Genomic DNA, 12,628 nt, shown 5'->3' on the forward strand with positions numbered 1-12,628 from the left:
GCGGACAGCCGCCACAACGCACAGATACAATTACACAACCATTGATATTTTTATTAACAAATGATTTAACGTTTTCGCCTGTCACTGTGTGATTTTTATGGAATATTTTGATCATAAAGATATTTTAAAAGAATTACAGGAATGGGGATGTTCATTTTTAGCATTTTTTTAAACTTGAACGCTAGTTTGTTCCTTTAATATCAGTGTGTAGTTCTAAACTTGACCGCGGTTCACTCGCATATTTAATTCCATTCGCAGTAAATTTAAATAAAATACTAAGGAATGTAATATTTTTATAGGTTTTCAAGAGTCAGTATTATTAAAAGTTTTTACCCGCACCTTTACTCGTGGTAATTTGGAAAAAAATGTTTCGAGAAATATGATTTTTTTCTGAATGAAAAGGGCGCTATGTCCTTTTATTCCTGACAACGTTTAAGCAAGTTTTCATGATGATCGGCTCAGTAGCTAATACGTGAAAGCGCACCAAACACCACTTCGATAAAGCGGTACGACATGAGAATCCTCTCATCGTGGCCGCCGGAAATTACAGAGCCGATTCTGCGGACCAAATGGCAAACACGTCGACGTCGCCCAAAACACGTCATTTTGAATCCTCCTCACTGTCACCACAATCCACTAACGGTGCTTTTAGGTACCCCAAGCTCGTTCTTGTCGAACCCGTCTTGCGACGAAGAGCTCGGCGAGTAAATTAACCCACAGACACGGCCCACTGAGTTTCTCGCCGGATCTTCTCAGAGGGTCGCGTTTCCGATCCGGTGGTGGTGGATTCTGCGAAGCACGGCTCTTGCTAGAGTTCGTGTTAGCAACGTCGTCAGGTTTCAGCCCCGTGAGCCCACCTACTAGTTAAGGTTACGCTGATGTGATCTCTCTAGACCATCAGATTAGGTAGGAAAAAAAATAAGCGAAATATGTATAAAAATATATCACAAGAATACGGAAATTTTATACGAGAGCGATGCTTTAGAAATTATATGTATCGTTTATTTATTCTATTTATAAGTAGCTTTACCTACATAATTGTTAGATAACCTATTATATATACTTAGTCTGGCCATAAATACTGATACAATTAAAAATTAAAAAAAAATTCTATTGCAAATAACATTTAGGGCAGTGTAATGCAGTGTAATGAAGTGTAATATGGATGCAAAATCTGAAGTAAATAAATAAAATAAAATAAAAAATTAATTTATTACTTTTACAGTGTGTTAGTTTAATACAAAAATATAAAACAATTTAAAGTATAAAAAGCTCATTCGAAGTGATCTCCATTGGCTGCAATACAGTCCTTTAAACGTTGAGGCCAGTTATCAATAGAAGCACGCACTCTTTCCATGGGAAAAATTTTCACTGCCAATCGTACGGATTGTTTTAGGGACTCCAAATTATCATGGCGTTTAGAGCAAGCCGTACTCTCTAAAACTGACCATAAATCATAATCCAGCGGATTAAGATCGGGACTAGACGACGGCCAGTCTTCAGCTCAGATGAAGTCCGAAACGTTCGTTTCCAACCAAGACTGCGTAGACCGAGCTTTATGACCTGGCGCCGAGTCTTGCTGGAAGGACCATTCTTGATTATTGAACATGGTGTTGCTAAGGAGCTTCACTACCTTCTCAAGAATGGTATCTTGATACACTTGTGCCGATGTTTTGATACCTTTTTCACAAAAGTATGGCTCAGTCACTCCTTCATAGCTAATACCCCACCAAACCATCACTGAAGTCGGATAGTGCCCACGTTGCACTCTGTCGACTAATTGGGAAGCTTCCTTAGAGCTTTGAGCATAAATACAGTCATTTTGTTTGTTAAAATGTTGCTCAATTGTAAAAAAATTCTCATCCGTAAACAAAAAATTTCTATGACCTCCCTTTGCGTACCGCTTCAGTAGCTGTTTCGATTTTACAACCCTATTCTCTTTTAAATTATCAGTTAAGAAATGACCAGTAGGTAGGTACGTCTCTCATAGGCTGCAAGTCCTAAGTCATCTTTTAAAATACGCGACATCGTTTTAGGTGCTATCTTCATCTCCCGAGATAAAATCTTTTGCTTTCGGACAGGATTTCTTCGAATTCTTTCCCTTACTGCTTTTTTTTTTTTTTTTTTTTTATTGCCCTTGTAGGCAGACGAGCATACGGCCCACCTGATGGTGAGTGGTTACCGTCGCCCATGGACTTCAGCAATGCCAGGGGCAGAGCCAAGCCGCTGCCTACCGCTTAATACTCTCCACAAGCCTCGTTTGAAGAAGGACATGTCATAGCGCTCGGGAAACACCGTGGAGGGGAGCTCATTCCATAGCCGGATGGTACGTGGCAAAAAAGACCTCTGGAAACGCACTGTGGATGACCGCAGTGGCTCCAGGTAGTATGGATGAACTCTACTCCGGTGGCGGGCGGTGCGATGGTAAAAACGAGATGCCGGTATCATCTCGAACAATTCCTCAGAGCACTCCCCATGGAACATACGGTAACCACCTTACGGTAACGGTGGTTTGACCACCTTTTTCGTACAAACACTACGTGAACGGCCAGATATTTTTCTGTCACAAACAGAGGAGATCTCATTGCACCTATTAATAGCTCGGTACACAAACATTTTACTAATACCAAGCGTATGGAGAGTTTTAAAAATTGCATTTCGCTCCATACCTACTTTGTGTAATGCAATCACAGCGATTCGGTTCTCTTTATCACCCCACTGCATTTTAATATCGCAAAATATTGTACAATGTATTGGCGCCCAAATGAGAAAACTCAATGAGCAATCATATAAAAATGACAGATTCCAAATTCAAATGTAATATTTTGTTTATTTTTAATTGTAACAGTATTTATGGCCAGACTAAGTATTTATAACATAGTTTGTATTGTTTTTACAAAGGGGAGCATTTATTTATTTATTTTTTATTGCTTAGATGTGTGGACGAGCTCACAGCCCACCTGGTGTTAAAAGGTTACTGGAGCCCATATCAAACCGAAACGCATTACTGCTCCACGGCAGAAATAGGCAGGGTGGTGGTACCTATCCGTGCGGACTCACAAGAGGTCCTACCACCAGTCATTACGCAAATTTTAATTTTGCGGGTTTTATTTTTATTACATGACGTTATTCCTTCACCGTGGAAGTCAATCGTGAACATTTGTTGAGTACATATTTCATTACAAAAATTGGTACCCGCCTGGGATTAGAACAACCGGTGCATCGCTCAACATTAATGCATCGGACGACTTATCCTTTAGGCCACGACGACTATTTTTTTTTTTTTGTCCTATGTAATCGCTGGTATTCTAGTTTCTGCGGTCTGATAGACAAGCTCACGTAGTTGAGCCTGAGGATGGGGCTCTAACCTGAGGACGTTGATAAGTAATAAGCCCTAGCCCTAGTAAGAGCAGTGCTTCGCTGAAACTACCGTCGGATCTGCATCGCGATCTGATTAGCAATTCAGTAGATTAATAAACAATAAAGCCACTGAGACGTCATTCTTTGAATACTGTTCCCGTTAACACTACCCTAATGTATCTCAACATAGTTGTCCCGCCGACAGGATGCTACAAACGCATCGAGTATGCAACGAAAAAGCGATAAAGCTCAAGAAAGACAATAAAAGCGGGCAAAGTACATATTTACAAGGCGTAAATGAAAACCGGACGGACAATAACAGTACAGTCGCCGTGGATCATTAACCGCTAACCATCACCGACGCCGATTTAAATGAAATCATTTACCGTATTACATTTAATATATCACGTGCCCCCCGAAAACAGTGCGGGCCAATTTTTTAAGTGAAAATAAATTATGTAGTGAACGGAGATGGCGCGCTTTTGGCGAAAACGGAATAAAATGGCGAGTACAATCCGAGGCCCGAGTGAGACGGCTATGTTAGTGTCGCTCCTCCCTTCGGGCGCCCCCTGCCCCCGCGCGCCTCACCCGTTCCACTTGAAGACGGCCCAGAGAGCTAAGCTCCCGTTTTATTGTCACTTACACCTCGGCAAACCTTATATTTCCCACAGACGGTTTTCGATAAGCTTTCTGCCTTCGACGTACGATTCAAAGTTCATTAGCTTCTGTGACGTATTAGCAAAGTTAATGTTGCGTAGGAGTACACAAGACAAGTAAATTTTGAATCAACGTTCTGATTAAAGAATCAGATGTTGAAACGATTGCTTATAAAGTATTAAGAAGCTTATATTTTGAGTTGTCCGTGAGTATTTGACATCATTATTATCTTATTATTTTTCATATTTTTTTACGGATTCTCATTACGTTAGGCGATGTATTCAAAGCCTAACTTTGTGGAGAATTTTAGTTTAGAAATAATTAAAATGGTTTGTTAAATTTCTGTGATAAAATCTTTAATGCTCTTGAGAGGCGCTTTTTTCCCGCAAGTAAGTCTTGGCATAGAATTTATATGACCCACGTGAACTCATTGACGTGACGTCATTAACAATTAAGTTGAACTTTTATTAATTTCGAACGGCTGAAAAATTTAATTTTAACAATATATATTTTTAGATGCTTAACGGTTTATAATCGTAATAGGCTTCGAGGTATAACCAAGAATAATAAACGAAAACTGACTTTGGGCTCGACGAGATCATAAATTTGACCCGTATTAATTAACATAAGGCTCTATTTGAAACTTTCAAGATATGGTATAAATTTTTGGATCCGGTGGTAGATGCAGCGAAGCATGCTCTTGTTAGAGCAGATGTGAGCAAAGTCTCTCGAACTTGAGCCCCGTGAGCTCTCCTATACACCTTATGAAACCAGATCATATTTGTACGGTAGGTAGGCAGCGGCTTAGCTCTGCCCCTGGCATTGCTGAAGTTCATGGGCGACGGTAACCTCCCACCACCAGGTGGGCCGTAAACTCGTCTGCCTACAAGGGCAATAAACAAAAATATCAACCCCTAGAGACTACAAGTTGTAGGTAGGCAAAAAAAATCTGTACCAATTTGTTAAAAGAATGACCAACATTTTAGTGGGATTTATTATTGTTTTAAAAAACTCACGAAGTCGAGAAGCGTGGGCTACTTTATATTTTTTTGGGCTAGGTTATTACTTCATTCTGAAGCAAGATGAAAAACTATGCAAGTCAGATAAGATTTTGGAAGTATGGCTATTGGGTCAGGTTCTATCGGTGCATTTTGGAACAGGGGTCTCTTGACTGAAATAATTTGGGAATCCCTAACCTAAGTGATGAGAGGACCAAGCCGCATTGTCATCAGCGCAGCTAATATATCTTCAAGCCATCTCTTTTTAGCCATTGACTGCGGAGAAGAGAAAAAAAAGGAAGGGTCTATGCTTTTTTTTTCTTAGCTCAGCTTAAGGTCTAGAGAGACCATATCAGCGTCACCGGGTTAGTAGGAGTATAAAACCTGACGATGTTGCTAACACGAACCCTAGCAAGAGCCGTGCTTCGCAGAATGTACCACCAGCTCGGAAACGCGACCCACTGAGAAGACCCGGGGAGTGGGCTGTGTCTGTGGGTTAATTTACTCGCTGAGCCCTTCGTCGCAAGCGACGGGTTCGACGAGAACGATGACCGGTGCTTGTGATACCTAAAAGCACCGTTAGTGGATCGGGAGGATCTGAAATGACGTGCTTTGGGCGACGTCGACTGCTTACCATTTGGTCGTCAGGATTGGTAATGTAGTTATGGTAATAGTCGGAGACCAACAGTGTTAGGATAAAAGGTAAAAAGTAGGATGAAAGGTTCTTTCTTAATTATGCGTAAATACGTCAAAGACAAACAAAATTGCTTTCGTATTTACATTTTTAGTTTAGATAAAAAGTTTAGAAGTTCAAACATAATCATAGTTGTATTAGCCAGTGATCGGAAGATACGGATGGCTATCACAGGCCTCTGATCCCTAATATTCCATCGATCCTGACCATATCATCTGGTCTTGCCATTAATTTCTATGTTTACTTGGAAAAGGTTTACATTTGCTGAGGGTTGACGTCACACAAGCGGACGCCCGTAAAACGATCAATTACATCTAACTAATTGCAGCCACAAAGTGACATTATCTTAAAAAACAACCGAGCCTTACATACAATTGCTTAACTAATCCTACCCATTACTGACACATACCTGTATCTTCCTGCTTTCTCCGCCAGTGTGTGCGACTCTTAATTATCGAGGGTTGCCAGATAGATCACTTTCACAACGCCGAGTCAGAAATGTCAGCATGAGACAAAAATGTCTTTTTATTGTCATGCTAGATGGACGGGAATACAGTTTCCCTGTTAGTAAGTGGTCAGTACCCATAGCCAAGCCACTGTCTACTGCTGACTCTTCTTGAAACCTGTATGAAAAAGATCATATTATAGCGCTCGGGAATTAACTTGTAGGGAAGTTTATTTAAAATCCGGATGAACTCTACCCTGGTAGCCGGCGGTGCGATGGTGAAAATATGAAAGGATCACCTCGAATGATTCCTCAGAGCTCACCCCAGGTAATATAAAGTGTCGCGAACGTTAAAAAACTTAAATTACTCCAAGTTTAGTTTAAAAAATAACGAAACATCGGCTCTATAAATAGAGATAGGCTCTACGACAGATCTATCATATTTTTTTGTTTGGCTAAAGAAGCCCCCAGTATAAAAGCCTAATATATTCTTGGCAGTTCTTGTATTCAATTGATAACTATAACTTCTTCGCGTTAGTCAGGCTCTCTTGACAACTATAACTATTGAATTAGATTAATCGAACTCACACTTTAAATAAGAACGAAGCCGAAAGTACAAGTTTGGTATTTTTTTTTAGAAGATTTAAAGTTACAGTTTTTTTTTTATTCTAACTCAAATGACAAAAAAATCATATTTTTACGTACTATGTATAGTTTTTTTTTTAAACTCAAAACTGTGTCTTCGTAATGGCATTTAAGAAGATCTTCCTATTTGCCAATTTGAATATCGAACAAAGCTTAGCTTAGATCTTCTTCAAATTGGAGGAATGAGAGTGATAAAATCCGCCGCGAGCCGCACGCGTCCTCCGCGTAAGCCGCTTGTGATTCGGTCACTCAATTAATTCGGTTTTAAAGCAATCTTTTTTGACCGTCAAGCACACCGTTAAAAATATTTCCGAAACGTATAAATAATTTACGAAATGAGGACATAAAGTTTGCGGGGCGACCCCCGCTCGCATGCAAATCGAGTTGTCAGAAAGAAGTGTCCGCGACCGCCGCGCCGTCTCTTTCCAACCGCACCCGCTCGAGCGCGAGCGACAGAGAGCTACATACGCTTCAGAAGCGAGAACGAAAGAGACGGAGCCGGTAGTTGCGTTCGGTTAAGTGAATCAGTGCCCGCGCTCGCTATTAAATCAGGGCGCGGGAGCGGGGGCGTGCGTGCTAAAATGCTCTTTACGGGCGGGTGGGGTTTTGTTTGCCGAGGGCGGTTTCGGGGCGATTAGTCGCGAGCTAGGCGCTCTGGTGTCTGCGTCAGTCGCCGAGCCGCGGGCCGCGAGTGTTCGCGCGAGTTACACGCGTCCGAACGATGCTAGTGTCGTCGTAATCGTAGTGAGGTTCGCTCTCTTCGCTAGTGCAGCTACGGCGGGAAAACCTCCCGCCCACAACACGTCAAAATATTTTCAGACGCTAATAAGGTATTTAGTTGATGCTTAATCCATTTAAAATTCTAATAGTTGTAACTATACTTGAGACCTTAGAACTTATATCTCAAGGTGGGTGGCGCATTTATGTTGCTGATGTTTATGGGTTCCAGTAACCACTTAACACCAGGTGGGCTGTGAGCTCGTCAACATATCTAAGCAAAAACAAATAAAAATAAAAAAAACAAATTGCGCGTTTACGATATGAAACAAACCAGACTAATACTGTAGAATTGTTACTGTAAAATTAATATTTTTCGCAAACATTCAGGTTAATTTTACTTGCACTATTTCACCGTAGACATTAGCGTGACTGTTTTTTTTTTTAATTCAAATGATTAAGAGCGTCGGTAACTCTATCATTCGGAAGATACTACAAATTAAGTAAGAGAGAGAGAGAGAGAGAGAGATAGTATATCTTATTGTGCACCAAAATTAATAAAATATAAAACATCGAATACAAAAAAGTAGGATTGGGTCTTATCGCTAACTGCGATCTCTTCCAGACAACCATCAGGTGGAAAGAATCGGTTCAAGAAATAAATTATCCTTGCTGTACGATTACATACCGATTGAAAACACAACACATTTCATTCAGACTAGCTGTACTCGCCCGCTTCGCTGGGCATTTAAAATTAACATTATTATTTATTGTCATTATTATTAGAGAGTCCAAGCCTCATATAAATATTAGCCTATCCATTAAGTACACGTATTTTCTACATGAATACCAAGTTTCAAGTCATTCGGATGCATGTTTCAGTAGTTATAACGGAACATCCGTAAAAACCACTGTAGATTTATATATTAGTATAGATAAGACAAATGGAAAAATTTGATTCGAGCCCTACACCCCAGCAGAGGGTAATAGGAAAGCATGATGATGATGATGATAGATAAGACTTAAGTTGGATATTTAAATGTCACTTGGTTTTGTTAAATTACTCCAAAGAACAAATTGTGATATTTAGATCAGTCACTGTCATAAATAGAGTCAAGGACCGGACTCAAAATGATATTCGTTGCATTTATAATTATACCACATAAGAAATATAACTTAAAATCCCTGGACGTATTTTATTAGAGTTTTATCTAAGAAAGAAATGTATTTGAATACATTATGTTTGAATTAGGTTGTGGCGATGAAGAATTCAATTATTTCTATTTTATTTTAACGATTGATAGTTGTTTTTTATTCCTGGGACCGATAATATCCAAGAGCAGCCGCTGAAGACTTTTGCTAATATAATTTAATTATTAATTAGTTTATTTAAAATATAACCAAACCATTAGCATTTATATTACTGTCCTGTCTGTCATTGCGGCTAGCGTCTTCTTATTTTTCAGTATGGCAATCAGCTTCTTTCAATGGCATTGTTGCCAGTGTCGAGTTTATGAAAATGGTTTAACAATTAAGTGGGCAGTGGTTAGCGTGTAGCGTAACTTCGGTAACCGTTTATAGTTAAATAAATAAATAAATATATATTTATTTAAATTAACGAAACTGTTTATATTCATGTTTCATTCGTACACAATACCAAAATAGAAAATGGCAATGGAAATTAGCCCGAAATTTAATTTCATTACTAATTTCACAAATGACTCGTCATTTGACTTTTGATAGTCCTTTGCTGTATGTTGGTAGGGCTTAATGCGAGTCGTTTTTTTATTGCTTAGATGGGTGGACGAGCTCGCAGCCCACCTGATACTAAGTGATTACTGAAGCCCATAGTCGTCTACGACGTAAATGCGCCACCCACCTTGAGATATAAGTTCTAATGTCTTAAGTATAGTTACAACGGCTACCCTTCAAACTGAAACTCATTACTGCTTCACGCCAAAAATAGGCAGGGTGGTGGTACCTACCCATGCGGACTCACAAGAGATCCTACCACCAGTAATAAGCCTACTAACCAGCGGCCCTATTTATTTCGGACGCGGCTTGAAGGGTCTGGCTTTCCATAGAAAAGACGTAGTTATCTTGCACACAGCTTAATGTCTACTAATAATCATCGCAAAATATTTAGAATTTTCACAAATCCTTCATTCCCGTTGCATTTCACTAGTAAAAAATTGAAACTGCAAAGAATACAATTTTATATTAAAAATACAATTAAACGCTTACAAGCGACATATTAGGTTAGACCCGTTAGGAAACGACTTGTCGTTGCCGAGTGTTGTGGCATCGATGCTCGGCGACGACGAGTCGTGGAAGGCGATGCTCGACTTCTGCGAGTGCACCATCTCGCAGAAGGAGGCGGCGGGGCGCGTGAGAGACGCACAATCCCGCCGCCGTCGAGCGGGGGCCAGGGAGGCGGATCTCGCCCAAGCCCTGGCCCTCTAAGTGTTTCGGGTCCCCCTCACATGTCGGTCTGGGGACCGGCGAAGGGGGCCTAAGAAGACGACGTGCAAGCTGCTCTGCACGCGTTTTACGCAAGAGCATCCGGGTGATGGAAGGCCGGCTATCCTCGACTCACGCTGGTTCTGGTCCAGCGGGGTATTCCGTAGGATAGCTCACTCTAACCGGCGCCATCTAGGCGGGCTTCGGATAGCCTGCCGACCGAGAGGGCTGGTGGTCGTGGCGCCGACGACCGCCGGTCCGGCGTCCCGAGGGGGAGGGTGATGGGAGAGATGTGCTCCGCACTAAACGCTTCACTTTCCCCCCTCTGCCTCTTCATGAGTTCTGTCTCATGCGAGGTTTGGACGTTGGTTGTTGAGCGACAGGAGGTTTTAGTCAGTTCGACTCTGACATGCTCCGCTCTCTATCCCCAGTGGAGGGCGGAAGTCCGGCGATTTCCTCCTGACCAAAAAAAAAAAAAAAAAAGGTTAGACCCGTATTACACTGGCAAGTTTTTATAACTAGATTCTTGAGTTTTTATTATATTTTTAATATGCATAATCAGCATAAATTTGATTTTTGACAACTACATATTATGTACTATTCTTATAACCATCCTGTTTTAGAAGCAGCGAAGGAATTTTATATAAAAAATTAACTAATTTTATACACTTTTGAAGTCGTCGTGGCCTAAACGTCAAAATTATAATTTGCGTAATTACCGCCATGTGGGCCGAGAGCTCGTCCATCCATCTAAGCGATAAACAAAAAAAAACTGATAGGAGGGTGATATCGGTTCATTGTTTCTCTGGTTGTCACAATTATTATATTTTTAAGGTTTAATCTCGCGTTTATCGGCACGTCAGTCTTTTGTGACTACGAAATATAAAAATAAATCCAAACGTCGAAATAAATAAAATTGAGAATACATCGTGAAAGTATTGTAATTGTAATTAAGATATCGGTTATATATTTGACGGGATATAAAGTCAATTTGTGCTCAAATTTTTATATTCCACGTTCGCACTTTCTCTGAAAATGTAAAGCTACACCGTAGCACGCGCGTAGCGACGTAGCCACCGTAGGCTTATCGTAGCGATAATTTTAATTCACCGCGAATCAGTAAACAAAATACTGTTATTGTTAGGTATACTCGTAATGTTGCAATCACAAATTCAAAATATCGATATTATTATTATCGATATTATTCACCAAGAAGAGGAAGTTTTACATAAGCTAAGGAGGATTACATTTTACATAAGCTAAGGAGTACGGAGTTTTCTTCTTAGAATTCAGAATACAGTTAGACTTATTAGTAATATATTCATTGACTGTTCTTAACCCGTAAATCAAATGTTTAAATATTTATTACAACTTAAATTGTCGCATGTCATTTGATTCACTGCTTAATCGTTTTTGATCCATAACAAATCATTCGGCAAACAATAAACCGCCTAGTGACGTCAAGATCCGAGACATCGTCTCAATCACGGAGCCGTAACACAATAAAAGCCAATAAGACAAGGCGGCCAATAAGTTCAATTACGAACGTGTCGCATTTATGTGCAATACGGCCGGCGCCCGGGCAATTGGCGCTAGACTTATACAATGCTTTGTGTTGCTAACTTTGTTCGTAAGTATTGGAACAGATGAAAAGGAGCCGCTTTTGAACGCCAAGACAGGTGGAAATGATTATTTTAGGGGAAGTATTTTTAGTAAATTTTAAACATGTAAATATTTTATGTAATTTTTTATCGACTAATAATATTTATCTTTAAAATTAGTTGGTTTAACATGTTTGTTTGTGCCGTTCTTAAAATCACCGATTCGCGTAATATTTTTTTCTTTTTCTAAGTACCGGTGTCATTTTTGTTTATACTGTGACATTATAAATAATAAAAATCAATGCCCAAAAAGTAAAATCAATGCCCAAGGCATTGGAGCCATTTTTTTTAATAAAAGAAAAAGGTGCAGTATTGTGAGACAATAATAATTAAACTTTAAAAATGTTTTTAATTATATGTGAAACCTCGCCACGCTCCGATGTGACCGTTGTATGGCCAAAACATTGTATTAAAGGACATGGGTGCTTCTTATCCCACGTTGATGGGACTACGACAAAAGCATTCCCTGAAGAGTGAACAAGAACGTTACCAAATCTCGAGCCAATCACGTCAACTATGCGCAAATATATAGAGACAAATAAACAAAGTACCATTAACTGTATTTCGATAAAATATTCATTTATTTATTTAATTTTTATTTATTTTTTATTGCTTAGCTGTGTGGACGAGCTCACAGCCCACCTGATGTTAAGTGGTTACTGGAGCCCATAGACATCTACAACGTAAATGCGCCACACACCTTGAGATAAAGTTCTAAGGTCTCAGTATAGTCACAACGGCTGCCCCACCCTTCAAACCGAAACGCATTACTGCTTCACGGCAGAAATAGGCGGGGCGGTGGTACCTACCCGTGCGGACTCACAAGAGGTCCTACCACCAGTAATTACGCAAATTATAATTTTGCGGGTTTCATTTAATTATCTACTTGTTCTAGTGTAAGTACCAAAAAATCACTATTCGGTTTGACTCGGAAATTATCTTAGTTGATCTTCTCCTCCTGTTCATTGTGTCGCTTTCTTCATTACTGAGG

At 40.0% G+C, this 12,628-nt stretch overlaps 1 protein-coding gene across 1 annotated transcript in view; it reads left to right on the forward strand.

The window, feature by feature from the left end:
- Positions 1–7,171: 7,171 nt before the first annotated feature.
- The window catches only part of LOC101740728 (dorsal root ganglia homeobox protein), a 98,362-nt gene continuing 92,905 nt past the window's right edge, over positions 7,172–12,628 (forward strand). Inside the window, exons 1-2 of the mRNA XM_038021067.2 lie at positions 7,172–7,300; positions 7,567–7,629. Of these exons, the coding sequence (XP_037876995.1) occupies positions 7,172–7,300; positions 7,567–7,629 (192 nt within the window). The remainder of the gene's footprint in view (positions 7,301–7,566; positions 7,630–12,628) is intronic.

Source organism: Bombyx mori, chromosome 3 (genome assembly GCF_030269925.1).
Source record: "Bombyx mori chromosome 3, ASM3026992v2".
In the NCBI taxonomy this organism is placed as follows: domain Eukaryota; kingdom Metazoa; phylum Arthropoda; class Insecta; order Lepidoptera; family Bombycidae; genus Bombyx; species Bombyx mori.